Source organism: Falco naumanni, chromosome 2 (genome assembly GCF_017639655.2).
Source record: "Falco naumanni isolate bFalNau1 chromosome 2, bFalNau1.pat, whole genome shotgun sequence".
In the NCBI taxonomy this organism is placed as follows: Eukaryota; Metazoa; Chordata; class Aves; order Falconiformes; family Falconidae; genus Falco; species Falco naumanni.
The window spans coordinates 87132249-87154844 of NC_054055.1; the positions used below are offsets into that span (position 1 = coordinate 87132249).

General features: G+C 40.6%; 1 protein-coding gene across 18 annotated transcripts in view; it reads left to right on the top strand.

Annotated features, from left to right (window-relative positions):
* DMD (dystrophin) overlaps positions 1–22596 on the top strand; it is a 1096913-nt gene that overhangs the window by 1017211 nt on the left and 57106 nt on the right. For all 18 annotated transcript variants that reach the window (XM_040582467.1, XM_040582466.1, XM_040582468.1 and 15 more), the window contains 3 exons: positions 2632–2693; positions 14267–14341; positions 20723–20924. In XM_040582467.1, coding sequence (XP_040438401.1) covers positions 2632–2693; positions 14267–14341; positions 20723–20924 — 339 coding nt within the window. The remainder of the gene's footprint in view (positions 1–2631; positions 2694–14266; positions 14342–20722; positions 20925–22596) is intronic.

Genomic DNA, 22596 nt, shown 5'->3' on the forward strand with positions numbered 1-22596 from the left:
CTTTTGTTCTTCTATCCAGCACAGGCAGAACATTCCATAATCCTGTACAGATACACTTTTGCCAGATACCTGATGGCTTTTAAATATTTTAATGGGGAGTAGGTGCCTTTGAAGGCTACCAAGTTAACAGCTATGGAGTCTGAAGTGGCCTAGCTTATCCGTAGAACAGTCTGGGGCTGCCAAACTTAATTTCATAGGGAAAGTCAGGCAGATTATTTTCAGAGGTTTCTTGTAACTGTGTGCCTAAGTTTTTTTTTCTCATTTTTACTACATGATTTGGCATACAAACTGTGGTACAGTTGCTATTCAAATATCCCCTACTTCTGGGGCTACCTGCCTGTGGGGAAGCAAGCCAGGGTGGCTAGGGTGATGCCTGGGGAACTGTTGATCTGGGACTGACTTTGGGTGCAAACTAACTGTGGTCCCGGGTCTGTGCGTTTGAATGTTTATTTGGATCTGCAGTCCGTTCACCTGAATAGTGACTGTCTAGGGGGTTCTTGTGCTCCCTTCTTCATTTCCTTTGTTGTATAAGCAGAGGCTTCAGGTAGTCACGTTTTTTTGAGACTTGATGTATAAATGAAACTATTTCTATTTTTCTTCAGAAATGCACTTTATACCTGGGTATGGTAGAAACTGCTGGTGCTGCGTTTTTTCTGCAGAACCTGCCCATCCCAAGCATGGCAGGAAATGCAGGAGCTGAGGTGCAGGTAGCTCAGATCTACCCAGTTTCTGCATTTAAAACAAATAGACCAGGCTGAGATTTCTGAATGTGATTGCAGCTGCCTGCCTTTGCAGGACTCATTTTTTTACCAGAGCAAAGAACAAGACTGCTTTTGCTCTTCTGGTGTCCTCCCTCTTTCACTGCCTTCAGCCACCACAGGAATTAGGAAGGGGAGGGGATGCTGAGGTTGATGAGACAGGGCTTGTTTAAAAGCCTGTGCTCAACTAGGGCAGCACTGTGGCAGCATTTTTTCCTTATGCTTAGTGATTGTGATCCCTTTCCTTCTTGTTCGCAGTTACAGAGCAAAATCTGGAAATATTATATATAGCAAGCTACTGAATATATAAAGGTTACCAGGCCAGTAAAGTGTCCATGTGGATCAAATAAATAGCCTGTCTTTTAAGACCAAAATTAGATCATACTAAGAAAACATGTCACAATTTTCTTTTTTCAATGAGTAGGGGTGGTTTTGAAGTGGTTCACTGAAAATTCTACACCTTCTTATCCTATAAATGGTAAAGGTGTACTGGGGAACATCACTGTCTCAAAAAGAGAACGCAAGGACCATTTGTTCTCTAAAATAACCTCATCCCATCAGTCTTGCAGTGCACAGCTGGGTGTACAGGTGTGTTCAACCTGCTGACTGGGTTGTGGTTTAGTCTTGGAGCTGAAAGGCATGTGCTCTAGGAGCTCCACAGTGCTGTGGATCAGATCCTGCTCTCCTGCATATTTTCTCCCAAATGATGCGTGCATGTTGGAACCAGGATGTCTGCTTTTTAAGTACAGAAATTGCAAATGTGATTGCTAGCAACTGTGCGCTCCATACACTTTCCTGAAATTATTTTTTATGAATACTTATATTCATCTTTTAATGCAGCTGAATTCTGTATGAACGGGACTTTATTGGCTACAGGATAGCTAAGGAGAATTTTCTTTCAAGTGTTCTACATTAATGAAAACGTGATCATGTTAGCTATGCTGCGATTAAGAATATTGTAAAGTGTGTAACCTTAGGAGACACGAGTTGCTACTACACCCACTAACACTTTATTTTATTGTCTTTCTTATACTGCATGTCTTTTGGCAACATGTTGTGTTGCAAAGCTGAAGACTGCTAGCCTCAATGCAGAGACTGTCCGATTTACATTCTAGTCATACCGCAGCGTTTCGTAACCCCCTTTAGCATTTCCCTGGCTTCCCAACAGCTCTGCTGCCTGACACTGCACAGGGACCTCCAGGGCAAGGGAAGAGGCCTGACAGCCCCAGGGAACAAGAGGAGCAGCAACAGTCTTTGCTAAAAGAGACCATCAATATGGGGGGTGCAGTGCACCAGCCTGAAAAGTGGTGTAAGCTGGTGGTGGGTCAGTGGGCTGTGGCATGGGGATTTCAGTGCAGGTGTTTGGACTGAAAGGAGGGATTGCATCTGCTGCATTGGGTAGCTCTTACTTGCCACGTGGAAAGAGCACATAGGGGAAGGCAGGTCAAAAATGCCATGGGTCTTAGTATCTGGTCAGAATTTCCATAAATGCTTTAAGAATGAAGCCCTTTTAAATGTCTCTCCTCTAGTCCGGAGGAACTGGAGAAAGATCTGTACGAAAAAAATGAGTTTTTATGAATTGATCTGTGTGGTTATGATTTCCTCAAAAGATATATGACATGTCTGAATACTAGCTGTCTTTTTAATATTAGCACTACTTTTAATTTTGTTTCTTGAGCTCGTGCCTAAAGAAAGTGCTCTAAGTTAATGCCTCATGTTGAAAGAAGACATGCCTGCTGCTGAGACCCCCTGCCAGAGCAGTTCAGGCTGCATGTGGTGGCCTGGCACCATGCTTGGATGTGCAGCCTGGATCACTGACTGTGGGATGGAGAAAGAAATTTTATTTTACTAACTTTCATGTTTTGTATTGTAGCCATGAGACGCAAACAACCTGCTGGGATCATCCCAAGATGACTGAGCTTTACCAGTCTTTAGGTAAGACACATCTTAACGTGTTCGTGGTTTTTCATTTGAATGAATCGTTAAGGCAATAATTTCCAGAAGTAGTGAAACAAAATTAGGAGAAAGCGAGAGGCAGTGCTTTTATCAAGGTTAAAATTTTCTGCAAGGGAAATATGTAAGGCATAATAACACATTTCGAACAAGCAGTGGAAAAAAATCATATTTCAATTAGCACGTTTGGAATGTGCACTGGGTTTACGAAGTAATTTGGGTGCATTGTTGCAAACTCTTGTGAAAGACTGGGACAGAAATTAAAAAAAAAAAATCCTGAATCTTCTCACTGTCTAATCTACTTTACAAAATGCAGATGAAAAAATCAAACCAAGCTGCTGTTAATGTTGACTTTCGGATGGTAGGAAGCCAATTGAAGCAATTTGCCAAACTGCGTTACCACTGCTTTATTTTTAAAGCACTTTCAATACTTAGAAGGCATGCCAGCTGTCATGATGTCATTTTGAATGCCCAAATTGCACGCTTATTATGACTTCAGATGTGCCTCTCTGGTGGAGGCTTTTTTTATTTTTTAGCAGCTTTGGATTTTATTAACAGAAGCACATCTGTAAGATAAAAGAAGTTAATCCATGCTCTAGTACAGACTGCCTGGCAGACCATTTAATAGCTAACTCTTTGCTTTTAATGGTTCTGTTAATAAATAATAGAGAGGGTATAATAAAAATTAAGCTACTTCTCTAAAAAGAGAATATCAGTGAATATGCTGCATTCATAAAAGAGGTTATGTCTGTACAGCACACGTACATAAACCAGCTTTAAACGAGCCAGCTTGAGCACTAGGGCAGTCAGATCTAGCATACAGTGCAGGCTTATTTACCATGGTGAAAAATAGCTTAAATTATCTCCTGCTAAACTCTAGTTTAGCTGCTGAAAACAGTCTAATTATGCAAGCATAATCTATTTCAAGCTAACTCAGGTATCTCTATGATGCTCTGCACTTAAAGGCATACCAAAAATATTTCAGAAAAGTGATGTGATAAAATGGAATGAAACAGTGTGAAAATTTTTTCTTTATAGTACTAGCACTGTGGCAGCAATTTGTTTAAAAATTAACCAGAATACAGCTCTGTATGTCAAAAAGGGATAGAAGATGTGTAAGTTCAGGCTAACCAAATGCAAAAGCAGGCGAGTATTGACTTGCTATTTAATTATAACGCATTGCCCTGTTTGTCTCCTTTATATTTCTGCTCTTAAAGTGAGTGGTTTAAAAGGTTCAGGACAAATAGTAATTGCACATGGAACATCCTTTTAATACAGCTAGATCTTCAAACAGTTGCCTGTTAATTGAACTGCACTCTGACTCCACAGCTGCCTTTGATCAAGAGGTTGCATGATATTTCTGATACTGTTGTTGGTCAGACCTGAAGTCCTGTTGCAGTTGCTTTTCTTATTTCCCTATTTCAGCTAGAGTACTTTTGAATATCAAGAACTGAAAAGGTAACTATATATAAGGGACAGAAGTGTCTGGATGGGTTCAGGTAAACAGTTCAAAAGATGTGTGACTGCTGAAGTCAGTTTGCATTTAGTTTAACTGAGTTTCCTCATTAGCAGTATCTCCCAAATGTCAAGAGTTTAAGATAGCCTTATTTCTCACTGCATAAAGAAGGAACACGTTTAGGCAGGGTTTCTTTTTTTTCTTTTTCCTATAAAATCCTGCTGTTTACCTTTTCAGGAGCAAGTAATGTCCAAAAGGGGAGTCCTCTTTTCTGGCTAGTTTTGTGTCTTTGGGGGTTGAGACCAAATGCTCATTGATAGTGACACTATTGAAAGTGACACTGATTTTAGCAAAGCATGCATAATGTCTGTTTTTGTTTGTAAACTTAGGTCTTCATATATGTGTACAAAACAGACAAAGTAATTCTGTGTGCACTGCCACATGGGGTGAAGCTTTGATAAAAGTGCTACTGAATAACCTACCAATTTATTTTATTTTATTTTTGAACTGGGTGTATTCATCATTGCCTAACTTATACAAATTGCATAGTACAAGCATAACCCGTTTAGTCTTGAACAGAACCCTTGATGTATTTTCAGTGCTTTGTTTTGCCTCAGGTCAAAACGGTAATAATGGGATGTTTGAAGTCTTTTCGGAGTGTTCAGTAGTATTTTATCCAAGAAGATATTATTAAAGTCGATTTTGTATTGCATACTCATTAGACCTTACTATTTTACCCCACATGAGGATCCAAACTTTGGTTCTCATTCATATGAAGAAGCTAGTAAAGAGCTTAATATGTATGCATTTTAAAAATCTGGTAGAAAACATGATTTCTGCAATCCAGGTAAGTGTAGAAAACGAGACTAAGCACATGAAGGCTGTCAAGAATTTTCATTTCCATTTTCCAACTCCTGCACTTAGCCTGTAGGGGATAATTCTGCTATGTGATGTAGAGCTCTACACATGCTTGTGTATCTTAATTTGCTAGGGGATCCTTACGCCTAATTTAAATTCTTACAAATTAGCGAAAGCTTAAGTTTTTTAAATGAATGAGGAAGCTGCAACCTGGCACAATGTAATGTTCCTCATCTGCCTGTGTCTTTGAGATATGAGACACCTCTGTAAGAAAAAGGAGTAATGCTACTTTTATTCTTCCCATTTCCAATTTACATACCTACAAATTGCTGCCGTACATTTTGCTAAAATAGATTAATTCCAAATTTCAATCTTTCTGTCTTTAGCAGTTTGGATGTTCACAAAAATGAAGCTAAATTACTTGGGACCATTATTTGGTACTAGTAAAAGAAGGTAGGAACATGCTGTGTACAGTTTTGTACGTGATCAGATTGTTGGTCCAGGAAGTCCTGTGTCCTGTCTTCAATAGGGACTACATCAGAGAAAGCAGAAAGAACCCATAGGAACAAGTGATAAAATAAACTGCCCGTGAAAGCACTAGTCTCAAATTCTCTTTGAGCTCGTTTGCTGAAACATGGCTGTTTATAAAGATACTAGTAATAACTGTAAAATATTTGATTTGAAATTTTGTATAAGTATGAAAAATTTCTAATTGGTTTTTCTTATAACAGCTTTTCATTTGAATTAAAATGCTTGTTCTTGACTGTTCTTTATTAATTAAACAACATAGCATTTTATTAGTTCTAATGAGGCATCTACTTCTGACAAGTTGAGCAATTTTCACTCTTCATTTAAAGTTATGGTTATTTGAAGTTGCATAATAAGCTGTCAATATTAAATGACTTCGTTGTTGTTTAATGGTTAAGTGGTAACATGTAGTTGCAACAGTGACCTTAGCTGTATCATTTATAGTAGATGTTGGTATAGGTTATTTAAGAAGAAATCATATAAATTAAGAACATAGAGAAAAAAAAATGCTGAAATAGGAAAGATAGTAAAAATTGGTGACACATGACTCTGAAAGGTTCAGAGGCTGAAAGACATCCCCCAGTTTGTATTTGCACCATTATGAATCACTCCCATTTTCTTCTAACTTCCCTCTAAAAGTCATCAAAGTACCAAGAACCACTCCAGCTGCTTTTTTCCAGAAAGTTCCCCCGTGCAGCAGATCTGATTTTTATACTGTTCTTTTACAGCCCACTAACAAATTTTCTCATCCTTCATGATGGCTGCAGGGTATCACCAAAATCAGAATTTGTGTTATTCCATTGTCCTGGAGAGTTCAAGGACCTTTGGGTAAGGGGAGAGATGGGAAAAGCAGGAATCAAAGTGGTCTGGGATTGTTTAATTTTTTTCAGATTATCTTCTGAGAGTCAGCGTTTAATGGCAGGCAGTTTAGCTCAGAACAATAGTGTTTTGACTTTAAGCTGAAAACTGCTCTAACCTTTGCAGTGGTGGCCCAGGAGAACTTGGCTTGTTGTGCCATACTGTTAGCGTCCCCCTCTTCCAGCTTTCCCATGTAGTGTCAGTACGCATCTCCTCAAGGTGCATTAGTGTCATGGTGAACAGTAATTGCAGTAGCAGGGTGCGATCAGAAATGTTGCTCTGTGTGTCTGTTTATCTCTTCTAATTCACCAAGGCATGGCAAGAGAAAAACACCCTCGCCCATGCAGACTGCCGTGCACTGGTGACAGCTTTTCTTTTAATTTGGAGGGATGGGGGGCAGTTCTCTGTGGAGTACATGAAAGAAATGTTGGAGTTGCTTAACACAAGGTAGGAGGTACCTCTGAGCCTCCGCTGGGCTTTCGGCAGCAGCTGCTGTGTTGATCTTGTGGCTGGCTGCTCTCATGCAGCTATATGAGCTTCCAGCTCTGAATGACCAAGGAGGATAAACTTCATCGGGTTTGATTTGTGTATTTTTATTTGTCCTTCTGAAATGCTGTCTGAAAAGGCTAAACTGCACCTCTCTGCTATAATAATTTCTATTACAAACTACTAAACCATGTATTTAATATGAGGGTTTATTCATATTCAGCTGTTTTCCATGTTTGTACTAGGCAGACGTGCTTATTGCACACATCAGTCATTTGATTTCTGCTGAACTCCGGTGAGACAATACGTATGGGCTTTCTTTTAAAGGCTGCTTTATTCATTGGTGTCCTTTTCAAGCTAGCTACAATCTGATCATTAAAACTCATTTTAGAAAATAGGATTGGTTGGGTTCTGTCTACCTTGAATAGTAGTCATCTTTCTGATAGTGTGTGACTGCATTCTGTGTAGGCATACACCTAACAGACAATAAATGTAACTACTGCAGAGAAGTAGAAGGTAGGTGGCAAAAGTTAACCTTGCATCCCTTGGAAATGAAACCACAGGCATATTAGCGGTGAAGGAGGGTATTAGAGAGAGAGCAAAGTAGTATTGTTAGGAAATAGGTAACCAGTATGGCAACATTTTGCTCAAGAGTATTGCACTCTAGATTTATAAATTGACACCTTTCATTGATATTTTTGAAGTTGTTTGTTTGCTATTTATGTATTCTAGGGTTTTCCATTGTGACTGCTTCTCATTTAGCATACATGAAGGGTTTCTGACTATAAACTCTGCTACAGCCCAACCCTACAATAGGGTGTAACCCAGGTGTATATCATATCCTTTCTTACACTTTTGGGTTTGCAGGCTGAAGAAAGGTCATTACATGCTAAAACTGAATTCCCAAAGGTCATGTCAGTGGGTCCGGTTATTGTGATGCTGGTATGTGAACTGATGTTCAGCTACTTGGTCTAGATGCAATTAGTAGCATTTTGGTGCCCTGGGTACCTCCCACTTTCTAATTTGCAGGCGCTATCAGCTTTTTTACTTAGTGGGGCAGGTGTAGTACAGCGTGGTGTTTGGTTTCATGGAGAGTCGTTAAGCTGTATGTATAACAACACTGTTTACCATTACTTAAAGCAATGTAGATGATCGCATTAATTATTGTTATAATAAGAGTCAATGGCTGAGACTCAACTGATATTAAGCAGGGTTACTTGATTAATTTCTTGCCTTTGTGCATTTGTCTCATTTGCATTTTTAAATTACGGTTCCTGAAGAGGTGATACATGTCACTGTAGGGCATCGTTAAAAGATTTATGAACATGTTTTGGGCAGCAGGAAGAAACCCAGCATTCTTATCAGCTGGTCAGGGAATCACAGCTGTATTGATGGGAGATGAAGCTTCTTGAAAAGTCAGAGTCATTAATTTCTGATGAAACATGAAATTTCTGATGAAACATGAAAGCTTAGCGGCTGGTAGTGGAATTTTGGTCTGTTCAGGACTGTACAGTAAACAGGCTTTAATCTCTGTTAGGTAGGCATTGTCAGAGACAACAGTGACATGTAATTTCCAAAGTAGTTTATCCGCTGCAGGCAGTGTAGTTACGAACAGCTATATGAGCGTGTCGCAGGCTATGGTTGAGTAAGACTTTCAGGTTTTGAGGTATATCACTACAGGTTCACATTTTTTTCCTTGCAAATAAGTGAGGGTAATAGACACCTCAAAACTCTGTAAATCGTATCAAATGAAGATGAGGATTTGACCTGATAACCTAATTTCTTTCATTTAGTTGTTAACTTGCCAGATTTTACTCTTGAGATGGTTACCACCTGAACCATGAAAGCTACCCTTTTCAGTTTGATGTCTAGACAATGAGAAAATTTCTGTCCATAAAATAAGTGAAATGTTTGTGTTTTGTTCTCATTAATTCAAAAGCAATTGCAGTAATATTCACAACAATATAAACAAGTAACCCCTCCTTAAAGTAAAAAACAAGGTTTCCAGGTAGGCGGGTCTTCCTGAGATACATTCAGATAACACTGTGTATGAGAGAGACAAATCATATGAACGACCTTTGACAGGAGGTAGTCTGGCCCGTCCCAGAGCTTTTCAACACTCGGTGAGATTAGCCTGATACAGAGGACAGTACATTATCCAATGAAGCATCCCAGTCATTGAGCACTCTCAGCAACCAGAGCAACTGTAGGGCGGTTATCCTGTTTAAGAACCACCATGGAAAGCAGTTCAAACACCTCACTTAAACTCTGCTTTATAGATGTGACTACTAAAGAATAAAAACAAATACCCCTCTAGACATTAAACTGCTAGACATTAAATGTCCTGTTAAATATGTTGTTCTTTAGGGGTTTTATTGCTTTTAGTTGTTTACCAACTTATTTTGTTCAACAAGACTCAAGAATATGAGGATCTGGTTTTCCTCATAAAATAATATTCATACCCCAGTGTATCTGGAATTTTGCATGGAATGATTTAAAAAAAAATAATCTACATCTTAATTGTTGATACTGTGTCAAGTTGTCCATGGGGCATTCCAGTAGCTGATTTGAATTTTTGGTACAAATCACTGACCACTTCTCAAATTGGTCATGTTTTGTTTTCTTGGGGTTTTGTTTTGTTTTGTTTTCCCGATTATCCACTGGCAAAAGGTTCTGCTATGTGTAATTACAGCTGCTTCTACAGTACTGTAGGAATACAGCATTGGAAAAGGTGTTGATGAGGCTGTCTTAGTTTTTTTGAGGAAGAGCATAACCCTTATGTTTTGAGATTTCTTTCAACATGCAGAATTATGCAGAAAAGGTTAGGCTTTAATTATCTGATCATCTTTCCATAATATTTCTGTTTTGAGTTACTCCTATCAGCAGTCTGACACTTTTTGTTAAAGCTGCATGTGTGATAAAAGCACTAGTCCTTGTTCAATGTTAGCCATGTTAATATAAATGAAAATAAGAATACGAACGTGAACATACTCATATGTTGTAGACACATGATGGACATGGAAGAAATCACTTTTCTAGGTAACCTTCTCCCTACTGCATTCATTGCCACGAAGCAAAGGGAGTTGCTTGTTATGTCTATAATGAAAAGAAGAAAGCAGCAAAAGATTTCCTAATTTGTGAGTGTCACTGATGCTTTAGCACTTTGAACTCCTTTCACCACAACAGTGGGAGGGCTGCAGCAGAAGCATAGGAAGATCACTGAGAGACCTTACTGCTGTGTTGGTGGGAACCCTTCATAGCTATGAAGGTGTCAGCTGTATCACCTCCCCTGTCTTACGGGTCTTCTGTAATGAGATCTTAAATCTTCTCCCCTAGAAAGGTTTATATTCCTTTGAACAGAGAAGTTAGTCACGGCAGAGTGATGGGAGAACCATGATTTCTCTTTGCTCTGGGATGTAAATATGAGTGTCACCAAACACTCCCGTGTGATCATTTCCTAGTCTGTTCCTTTCCAGGGGCCAGGTGACCTCTTCCACTACATAGTTTCAGACCATAAAGAGATGATGCTCTTGAGCTTTTACATTTTTTGTTCAAAGCTTGAAAGTGACCTTCTGAGCAATGACGACAGGGAATGGCATTAAACAACCTGCAAAAGTTTCACATACTTCAAAGACTTTTTGGCCCTCTGACCATCTAATTTGAATGATTAGATGGTGCACACTTTCTAGGAGTGGGAGAAAAGGGCTGGAAGTAAGCTTGCATGATATACTGAGTCCTCCAGCCTGCTCAGAGGTGGTAAAAGCTTTGGAGTCAAGGCTTAGTGGTTCTTGACTTTTAGTGGGCTGTTCGGGAGTGGAGAAAACATCAGATTTTATCCCTCAGGACCCAGGAAATGGGAGACAAAAAACGCCACAAAAAACAAACCACAGGGAAGGAACTACTGGTGTTTTCCACAGGCCTTTGGAAGGTTGCTGCTGCTAGAGCCTCCTGCCTCCCCCCTCCACATGTTCCCAGCAGTATCAGCTGGCTTCTGGCCAGGCAGTGCCTTATGCTGCCTCACTCAAAGTCTCTCCCTTGCTATTACTGGTGACGTTACCGCCAATGCTTCTGAGACTGGTGACCAGGTCTCTTTCCCTGACAGTCTTGTGTTGTATGGTTCATTTAAGTAGGGTCATATACCAGCAAGGGAAATATTTTGACCCCAACTAGGAGAGGCCTGGGCTCCCCTCATTGCTGCACAGAGCGACACATTTGTTCCAGCAGTAGCTCTGGGGGAGGAAAAGACACCACCAGCAGTTTCATAGGAGTAGGGAGTGGAAAAGCTAAATCATTAAAATCCAGTGACCTTAAATGCCTGTCACCACCTGGTAAGAGAGCTATCCATCAGAAGCGTGGAGGTGGTGGCATAACGGAGACTAGAGGTGAGCGTTTGATGCTGGCAGAGCAACTGGGCTTGGACTGATACTGATAACAGCAGTGAAGGTGGGAGCAGAGGCGTGCGGTGGCTACGCTCGGCCTCAGCATGTGGAGCCAAAAGGTGACATTGCTGCTGCTTTCTGAAAACCTGAGATGAGGGCTCAGAAACTAGCTCCTGACATTGCTTGTTGATCATTTACAGCAGATGCTTCTTGGCATCAGTGTCGTTAAGGTTGGTAATAAATTCAGTGTGTATTACATATGCAGGAAAATAATGTAAACCATAACACTTTCAGGATTAAGTGTCTTCATGGATTGTACTTTCTGTCCTGATCAAGGCCTGAAATATGCATATATATTTACTACTATTTCCGAAAATGTAAATAATAATTAGGGAAGCTTTTTTCAGAATACTCAGGGAAAATTTAGGTAAGGCTTCTTTATTATATCAAATGCTAGCCGTAGTCCAGTATATGTTGTTTTCCAGAATACAAGTGCAGATTTACAAGAGTACAAAATGTAGCTGAAGTCACCGTGTGTTTGCAAGGACTGCTTTGTTAATTTTCCTTCAAGACAAATTAAGTTGCTTTATTTAAATTGCTCACAGTATTCCACACCACATTAAGGTTTCTGGACCTGTCGGGACGACTTGAGGGAGAGGGAGCTGGCAGGAGCAATACACAGGAGAACTGCCCATTGAAAAGGTGCATGGAACTGTGCAAAGAAAAAAAAAAAAATTACATACAAAGCTGAATCTTTCCCTTCTGCTGTAAGACTTGTTTTAGAAATGTTCCACAGCTTTTATTAAGGTATACAAAATGACTGAATTATCAAGCCTCAAATTACTCATAATTAAAATTAATGTAATTGAGAGTATATTCCCTCTGCTACCTGTACCTGTACAGCATTGTAAATGATGTTGGGATAGTTATACCCAAGCTACCACATTACAGACAGCTTTATAGCACCTCAGCGCATATGCCAGCAAGGAACTGTTTTGTGTTTGCCCTGTTTATCATTATATTGTCTCTAAGAGCCTACCATGCTTCAAGGCAGCTTATTGGGCTAAATGAACCTTTATTCTGAGACAGTGTATATGTTTTTTGATGTTCTTTTTGTATTTACATAGTAGTTTACATTTTCCCAACACTTTCCCATCATTAACTCCTTAGGCCCCTCCTTAGACTGATGGATTTCATCAGTAAATGAAATGCGTTCAGCAGTATTGCCAGGTGCTGAAACTGGCTGGCACAAACAGTCCATTTCTGTGCTAGAAAACCCCTTTCTAAAAAATTACAAAATGCTAACTGATCTATTGGGAATGGTCACTAGACCACTTAAATGCCCAGGAGTACCTGTGCCCAGGAATTAGTTGGGTAGGTGACGGGACCAAAAGCATGCCAGCAGCAGTCTCTTTTTTCAGCAGTGGGGCTGGCCATGCTGCAGCACAGGAGAGTGCCCCCCGCCATTCCTCAGTTCCCAGTGCTGCCACTGGTAGTGCCGCTTGGGAAACAGCATCGGTTCATGGACTTGCCCCAGAACAGCAACCGTGATGGCTTACCTAGGTTCTCTCTGATGAAGGTACCAGCTTGAAGCTGCACACAGTTAGCTTAGCTATCTGTTGATCTGCTCGCGTAAACAAAAGCCCTGTGGCGGATCTGTGAGGTCACTTCAGCATCCTGAGTTTGATTCTGAATAATGCAAGCGGTGGTGTGTCTCCACTCTAGTTTTGGTATGACAAATGTGGTTGTAAATTACGAGTTAGCTGATGTACTGGTACTGGTGGCAGGAATTCAGCCACAGTAGTTTCAATCATACTTCCAGTGAATTTTATCTTCATTCTTGTAAATAGGGTTTGCCCAAGGCCACCCTCAGCAAAGACAGGGACAACGTTAGCTTAAGTGTCTCTTCTGCAGTCTGGTTTCACAGAGGAGAAACATGCAAATGCAGTTTCCTGACCAGATTTGGACCTAGACAGCCCCTCTTTTCTCTTTGGTTTTTTTTGGGTTTTTTGTTTGTTCCCCCCCCCCCCCCCCCCCCCCTCCAGTTTTGTCTATTGTTCGCTTCTTAGGCTACAGACCGATTGCTGTGCCTTGCTGTGAAGATCACTGCAATTCGGTGCTTAATAATGTTCAGATAGCTGGTACCGGGCTGCTTGTGCACTTGGAGACTTCTCTTGTTCTGGTGTGGTGTGACTGGTTTGATGTGGGGCCTTCCTTGGCCCTGCAGTGTCCTGGGTGGTTTTGCCAGTCATGGTGAAACTATTCGGTGAGGACTTGTTCTGTCTTTATTTTGTTAACCGCATGAGAAGGAAGGCTCAAGCAAAAATTGTACAACTTCGTGTATTTGTAGCTGGGTGCTGTTCCCCACCGTGCTGCCGCAGCCCGCTGGCACCCTGCCATTTCAGAGGTGGGAACCTGGGAACTCACCTGGCTGGGTGAGCTGGCTTCTTGCCAAGAAGATTCTGTATCTCAGGGCATGGCTGGGATCTGCTTAGGTGGAAAGCACAAAAGTTTCATTAGTTTCATTGGGTTTTTTAAGTTGGGGGGGGTGGGGGGTTTTTGGGGGGGTTTAGCAGTAGCTGAGTTTTTTCCTGGGCAGTGCTCTCCTGGGGCTGCCTGCACACAGCCTGGCTGGTGTATCAGGCAGACAAGGAGGCGTTTCAGGTTCTTATCTTTCTCACAGTGCCTGCGGTATTTTAAGACAACACTGCTGCAGTCACTGATGTTGTCCTTTCGAGTGTTCTTAAGTTCAGTGACTCTGAACGAAAGGAAGTAACACTTTAGGACTTAATGTTTTTCTTTTGGATGACTGATTGTCAAGGTTTGAGGGCTTTTGCTTGGTGAAGTAGAGTTTCTAACTTTTTTTTTTCCCTCTGTGTTCTTTTAACCGATGAGTATAGTCTTTTAGTTTAACTTAATGACATCTTTGTGAGTGTGGCTATTTCTAAGGTGTAAAGCTGATCTGCTATTTTAATGTTTCCCCCCTACAGCTGACCTGAACAACGTCAGGTTCTCAGCGTACAGGACTGCCATGAAACTCCGCAGGCTGCAGAAAGCACTCTGCTGTAAGTATGAGCATGTGCCTCACTGCCAGAAAGACCCTATGATCAATGCACACCTTTCTTTGCAACTTTCAGAAGCAGAAAAAAAAAACCCACACATACCCCCAGCTCTGCCTGGTACTTGGAAACCTCTCACCTGAAGGGTCTTCTGCTGCCACAAGTTTTCATGTTTCTTATGAAACCAAAGTGCTGGGTGGTCTGCAGATCTGTCCCTTGTAAGACAGAGCAGCGGATGAAAAACAAAGCTAACATCCCCTACATGTTTCTTTATACTCTTCAGGCGGGTATTTTCACTGTGCTCAACACAGGAGGCACGTCCTGTGTCAGCCACAGCTTTACAGCTGAAGACCAAAGGAGCAGGATTGTAGTGTGTTGGGAACAGTGAGAGTTTGGGTTTGCTAATGGTTTGTTGAGTTGAATCTTGAACCCTGAGGGGCTGTTGCCTTTAAATGAGATCATCACAATAAACATTTAGCTTCATTTTTCCCCAGCTTTTGCTTATGTTCAGAAGTCTCTCATGAGCCATATGTTAGTGATGTGCACATTCTAACATTTTAATTCACTCAGCTGGTGTCTGCTATTCTACCTGTCACTGGAGTTACATTTCCTCTTCAGCTTATGGTAACCTGATAGCTAAATAATTTGCTCATAGTTTTCTTGTTAGGCCAATCGGTTGCCAAAGCAAGCTGTTTATTAGGTGGTACAATTTGGAGGGTTATTAAAATATTTTAACATACACTATTTGGTATTTAATTACGGGGTTAAATTTCTGCCACAGTTGCAAATGTCTCAGCTGTTGATTTATCGCAAGTTTGGATTTGTGCTCACATGCTTTCTGGAACTGTGTCAAACCTTGGTGTTTTTAGAGCATGTTTACTTTTAGGCTTACAAGCATGGGTGAATTCCACTAATGAACAGACTTAATTTCTGAATGTATAAGAAAACAGAAAAGAAAAAAAGGAAAAAAAAAAAGCAATAAGGGAAAAGTCTTGTAGCATAATATAAGATTTCAACCTGAGTTCAGTGACAAAGAGTGAATTATGATGATCAGAAATACAAACATCTTTCCATGGCACAGCATTGCTGCCACACTCATCTTGGAAGAGTAATGTAAAGAAACTGGACTGATATGCTGTAAAAAGTATTTATAATCAGTGCAGCACTGAAGTAAGGAACTAAACTTTTTGGAATTACAAGATTTTCTAGCTGGCAGTGCACAAGTCTAACTTGTATCCGGTTTTTATGGTGAAAGTACAAAACTTTGCATCCTGTTTTATCTGTATTACCCTGATTCCTACCACTGAATAGTTCTTCTAGACTGATCGTGAACTTTTGTATTGGGTTTGCGTGGCAAGGTTCTGGTAGCAGGGGGACTACATGAGTGACTTCTGTGAGAAGCATCCGGAAACTTCCCCCGTGTTCAATGGAGCCAGTGCCAGCCAGCTCCAAGACAGATCTTCCGCTGGCCAAGGCTAAGCCCATTAGTGACAGTAGTAGCACCTCTCTGGTAATGTATTTAAGAAGGGGAGGAAAGCTGCACAGCACCAGTCGGGAGAGAGGAGTGAGAATATGTGAGAGCAACAGCTCTGCAGACACCCAGGTCAGTGCAGAAGGAGGGGCAGGAGGTGCTGAGGTGCAGAGCAGAGGTTCCCCTGCAGCCCGTGGTGAAGACCACGGTGAGGCAGGCTGTCCCCCTGCAGCCCATGGAGGTTAGTGGTGGGGCAGTTATCCACCTGCAGCCCATGGAGGATCCCATGCTGGAGCAGGTGGATGCCCAAAGGAGGCTGTGACACCGTGGGAAGCCCATGCTGGGACAGGCCCCTGGCGGGACTTGTGGACCCATGGAGAGGAGCCCACGCTGGAGCAGATTTACTGGCAGGACTTGTGACCCTGCAGGGGACCTATGCTGGAGCAGGTCACGGAGAACTGCAGCCCATGGGAAGGACTCATGTTGGGGAAGTTCATGAGGGACTGTCTCCCATGGAAGGGGACCCCACACTGGAGCAGGGGAAGAGTATGAGGAGTCCTCCCCCTGAGGAGGAAGGAGCAGGAGAGACAGTGTGTGATGAACTGACCACAGCCCTCATTCCCTGTCCCCCTGCACCACTCGGGGGAAGGAGGTAGAGAAAATAAGGAATAAAGTTAAACCCAGAAAGAAGAGGTAGGGGGAGGGAATGATGTTTTTAAGATTTGGCTTTATTTCTCATTATCCTACTCTGATTTGATTGGTAGTACATTAAACTGATTTCCCCAAGTTAAGTATTTTGCCCGTGACAGTGGTTGGTGAATGATCTCTCCCTGTGCTTATCTTGACCCACAAGCCTTTTCTTACATTTTTTTTTTTTCTCCTCTGTCCAGGTGAGGAGGGGAGGGTGACAGATTGCTTTGGTGGTCACCTGGCGTCCAGCCAGGAGCAGCCCACCACAACTTTACAGTGTGGAATTGTAATTATGCACTGAAGTCAGTTCATCTCTCAAGGTTACACTTAGGTAGATTTTCTCGGAATATATGTTTTCAGAGACATGCAGTGGCGCTTACACTGATTACTTTAGCACGTTCTTCATACTTGTATCTAAGGAGAAGTATTTAAGGAATTTGGTTAGCAGTCTTTGTTCTTACAAATATTTTTGCTTGGAGACACCATCGTTGTATTTGTGTATTCTGTGATTTCAGAGTCACTTGTGAACTCAGTTTAATTTATTTTTCTTAAAAAACCCAACTCATTACAAAATTCTTTGCTGCAGTTTGGCACTAGTAGAAATAGAACACAGTGCTGTGTTTCAGGGCTCCTACGCATAGCAAAAAAAATCCCTAAATTCCACTTGCAGTAGGTGCTGCTTTCAGCTCTTACTTTTTTGTTTCATTTTTACATTTGCAGGAGTTTATATATATATGCATATTTTTTTCTGCAAACTTCATGAAAAGCAGAGCAGTTTTGTCTGCTGAGGAGCACTCGAAAGATGTGTGCACAATAGAAGTGCAGTGAAGGTACAGCCTGTTCTCTGTGGCAAGAATAGAAACACTTTTGAAAATGAGCTATACTTTGACTTTAGTTCTTTTCAGTTTGTAATCAGCCCAATGAACATTAAGGCATAGGATATTATACCTAAAGAAGAATATGGAAAATGGTAGTCCTTAATAAATAAATGCTTGTGTATTGTCTTAGCTTAGAGCTGAGAGTATGGCTGTATTATCCTAGCCTTCCAAATTATTGTGGACCTGCCAGGTGCAACTATTGCACCGGGGGTTTTTAAATGTCTGGTTTCCTTTGATAATCACATCAAAGCATGCTGACTTTCTTATTTTGCTACTGTTAAAAGATCTGATCTTCAAGTGCAAACCACATCTGAACATTGTGATGCCAATAAAATGAGATGTATTCACAAACTTTTCTTGGAGATGCAGCAAAAGGAAATATTAAGAGCTTCTGTTAAGGTGCTTTTTTACTTTAATTTTATACACGGTAGATTAAATACATTTTTTTTAATTTGTCAGCCAACAGCAGCAGGTTACAGAGGAGATGATCTTGCATTCTGGGAACACCTTTTTTACATACTTTATCACCAGCCATATGTTGAGTTTTCCCTAAGTTCAGTATGTGACCTCCACAGCATACTTTCTCCTGCCTGTTATTTGTCACTTTGGGCCTCCGGTTGGTTAGTTATTCCAGGTTGTCTTTCATACTTTTCCTGCAGTCTGGCTATAGGTTGGTGTCTAGGTACAAACATCTTCACATTTTTTCTCTTGCCTTAGAGGCCAAAGAAATACTTGTACAGATGACTTAGGTTTTAAAATAAGGTAGAAGCTACTGCTTACACAAGTTTTGGAATTTAAAATAGAAAATAACACAGTGGCAGAGAACACACAAATGGTGCAAAGCATAAAGTTTATTTCAGTTAAAGGTTTGCAAATCACTGAATGGCAACAAATATACATATGACTCTTCAATACACGTGTGACTGTTGAGGCTTATCTTGTGAGTCTGTCATTCACGGGACCTCCATATTTGCTTTCAGGAAACAAATATGCAATTCCTGGTTCTGGAGAGGCCCCCTTCCCCCCCACACCCCACACCCCCCCATGTCTTTAATCTTGCTAGGAAAGATGCAGGAGGAGCTTAATGTGGTAAAGGCCAGAGCCACTCTTATTCCCATGAAAAGAAGTTTCCTAAAGAGCGTGGTGGCAGGCACTTTTTGCTTGTTATAAGATGAACATGTTTTACTAACTTCAAGATAGGGCAGGAGGCTGATGAAGAGTGGAGTGAAAGGTTTTTCAGAAGTTGCTGCTTATTAGTGGGAAAAGCTTTCACAAAGTGGTGTGACCCATGTTTAACAGCAGCTGCATATATAATTAAGCTGCCACTCGGGTGCCTGAGGGGTTCATTTATTTACCGTTGATTCATAGTCTCAAAGGAACTGAGAGTTCAGCCTAAAGCTCAGAGTTAAAGGTGTTGTGAAGGCAGTGCTCCGTTTCCAATTTGGCTAATAAATTATTAGAAGGAAAGCATCTTTCAGAGACTCCTAGGAATGGGTCTGATAAATGTGCTTTTGCAGGATATAACACTGACCTTAGAATAGCTATATTTTATATGCTAGTAGGTTAAACATATTCCGAACTATTTTCTTTGAATATCTATATGCTAATGTGAAAAAAGTAAAACTCCAATAAAACCTTGCAGAAAACCACAGAATCAAAGTTAAATTTCTTGGTATAATAATGAGGATAGCATTCCAAGCTTTTCTTATTCACTCTACCACAGATTATGTCAGGCCCACAGGATGAAATTTTCAGAAGTGCTTAAGGGATTTAGTAGCAGAAGTCCCTATTGATTTCCTATGAAATTTACACTCCTGAAATTTCTTTGGCAATTTTGAAATCCCAGCATACTGTCCATGCTGCATTACCAAGCAGCCCTGTGTTGCAGCTAAAGTATTTTCCATCTCCACTAGGACATCAAAGGGCCAATTTCATCCTTGGTAAAATAGGATACTCAAGTGTCAATTTGGCAAATACACCCTTAAGCTGGATCACATTCTTTAAAAATTCCTGTATGGATATGGAGTTCTGCATGTAGCCTCTGCACGTGGGTTTTTTTTATTATTATTATTATTTTATTTTTATTTTTTTTACATTACCAAGAGGTGTTGCTTACCAGGACCCAAGAAAGCACATTTTCATTCCCATGAGAGAAAAACTGGTCTTGCAGTTGGGTGAGTCCATTTCCCAGTTTTGTGAAGACTTTTCTGAATGATTTTGGGCAGTTCATTTTGGGCCAGATGCTACTGCCTTGAGTCATGTTGAATCATGCTGCACTTTGTGATTGCTCATGGTGTGAGCAGGACTAACGGCATCAGGGCTTTAACATTGCTGTTGCTCACACCCTGGAAATTCACTGCAAGGATTTACAAACTATTTTCATGTGGTAGCGGGAAGATCTGTGTCAGTAGTCTAAATTTTTTGATTTCTTTTGTTCTTACTAGTGTTTTACTTTGTAAACCAACATCCCAGAACTCTCTGATTCGGTGACCCCCAACGTGTGATGCTGCTGGTAATGTTAGTGTGCAGAGCTTAAGCAATGAGGAAGGGGAATTCTGTTTTGCCTTGGACATCTGAATTTCAAAATGCAACTGACAGTTTGGAAGAAAAATTGTGGTTTTAAATGTCTGTGACAAAAAAGCTCAGTTGTATGTTGACTGCGAAGTTTAAATGTGTCTTACTGCATAAAGTCATAGAGATACTTATAAATGTAAATGCTCTGTGGAATTAAAAATGGATAAATTTCATTAATAAATATTGAAATAGGCCATTTATTGTTTCTGGAACCTTCTTTTCCCTGTTCTTCCCAGAGGAAAAGTAACGAGAGATGTTAATCCCGGTTCAGTTGTGATTTGTTTGTATATTCCTTGTGGAGTTTTCTTTGGCTGAGATTGCTTGATTTCTATAAGAAATGGATGGCACATCTCAGGAAAGCAGATGATGTGTGCTATGTTTAGAGCACGTTTCGTGAATGCAGTAGTCAAAAATTAGCCTGTCTATCTGTAGGAACATAAAACATGAAATATGTAATTTTTACTTACATAGTAATTTATGTGTGATATTTTCATAGGATTCAATAGCATAATAGGTACTTTACAGCAAAAAATGAAATATATTTCACTTTTTATAAACACTACTCTGTAAGACCACAGCTGAATAAACAGTGCACCTGTAGGAGTCTAGAAACCAGTCTTACACCTGGCTTTCAGAGGACATAAAACAACCTCTGGACAGAGGTGTAAGCCAAGTAAATTATTCTGTTTACTTTTCGGGTATGGGTAATACAACCGCTGTTTCTCTTACATCTTATCGTTGCTTTTTTAATAATAATTATTATTATTGTAACAGTGGATCTCCTGAGTCTGTCTGCTGCATGTGATGCCTTGGACCAGCACAACCTCAAACAAAATGACCAGCCGATGGATATTCTGCAGATCATTAACTGCTTGACCACCATTTATGACCGACTGGAACAAGAGCACAATAACCTGGTCAACGTTCCTCTCTGCGTAGACATGTGCCTCAACTGGCTGCTGAATGTCTACGACACGTATGTATGGGTGCTCTGAACATGGGGTGCTCAGAAGCTTTCTGAATAGCACGGGGGGAGGGGGAAGGTGTAAGGAGCCATCTGCCTCATTATAACATGAACGGCTTGAAGCTGCAGAAATAGTTGAAGTGAAAGTTTAATAAACCTAATGGTTTAATGACTGCATTTAGCTGAATCAGTACAGCCTCAGTTAGGCTTACAATCCTAGATTTACTGAGCTAAATAATGAGAGAGCTGGGAAACAGAACTTTTTCAGCAGAGTTCTGTGTTCGGAGCAGTTCTGGGACTGCATGTTCTCAGCAGGTCATGGCTTTTTAGTTTATTTAGATAAAGAAATTCAAGAGAATTATCAAGAAGCAACAGTTTGAACACCGTCATACAGACTTGCATGCATTTGTACTTCTGGATGTTAAACCTTTTTAGAGCTGTTCATTTTGTATAGCTTTCAATCTATAATTGCTGTTCAAAGATGGAAGACGCTCGTGCCTAATCTAATCTGCTTGCAGCCCTTAGCAGTCAGGAGATTTGAGAAATATTTAATCTAAAAATTAAAGTGTGCCTAAAAGTATAAATACAACAGAGTAAATTTACCTTAGGAAAATTTACAGATGTTTTTGTTCAGTGAGTTAATGATGCTGCTCATAACACATAGACAAATTCCAACACATGTTTGTAAGCTAACTTTAGAATAAGCCATTATTTTTGTATTTGGTCAATGTAGTGAAAAAAATTTCAGTAGAAGTACTTATTGGTGTTTTTAAAGTTCTTATCAGCTACCTTCAGCCAGACACACTCAGTACTGTGGCAGAACCATTTATGTGTAGAAAAGGAAGGACATGGGACAATTACTGTATTTCCATTGACATTTTGAACTGTATTGAAGTGCCATAACATTGTTCTTCCATTCACCCTTTGTCACAGCACTGAAGCTTCGATGATCACCTGCAAAAAAAAGTGCACATTTGTACAGAGTCTCTTGCAATAAGCCAGTTGCTATGGTCCTCTTTAGCAGCTGCAGTATCCTGTGAAGTGAATTGCCCACTACATTATATTTTGCGTAGGATACTGGTAGTATGGAATGGGGCCATATTAATTTAAGAGCCAGGTTTTCTGTCTTTAATCTCCTTTGGCTTTCACAGAAATCTGATCCACTTCTTATTTATCATCAGCTCTACATAACATATAAATGAAGACATACAGTTAGGAAAAAAAACAAACAAACAAAAAATAGGTGCTCGGGTTGTGAATCCAGATCAGCCATGTTAGAGGCAGAGAGGGAACTAAAGTTCGTTACACAGGCTGCCCCTGAGTTGGACCATCCAGTTTAGATTTGCCAGGTCCAATCTAGTTTTCTTTATGTTGCACTGTGCTGGAAGTACAGCATTAGAAATCACAATTGGCTGCCTCCAGGCAATTCCCTAGGTATGTTAGGGAGCTGCATATTGCAGGACACAGTGAAACAGAGAGGTGGTTTATGTGTGAGGAAAGCTTGTAGCTTTTTTCCAAAATTCAGGTTTGAATTACACTGGTGAGGGTAGTGACCTTGGTGTTACATGTGTTTAGTTTTCATTGTAAACTTAATAGGCAGAGATCAATCGAAGTGCATAGCGGTAGTGGAGACATTTAATTAAATGTACTGAATCTTTACTTATAATTGAAAACTGTCATTTGT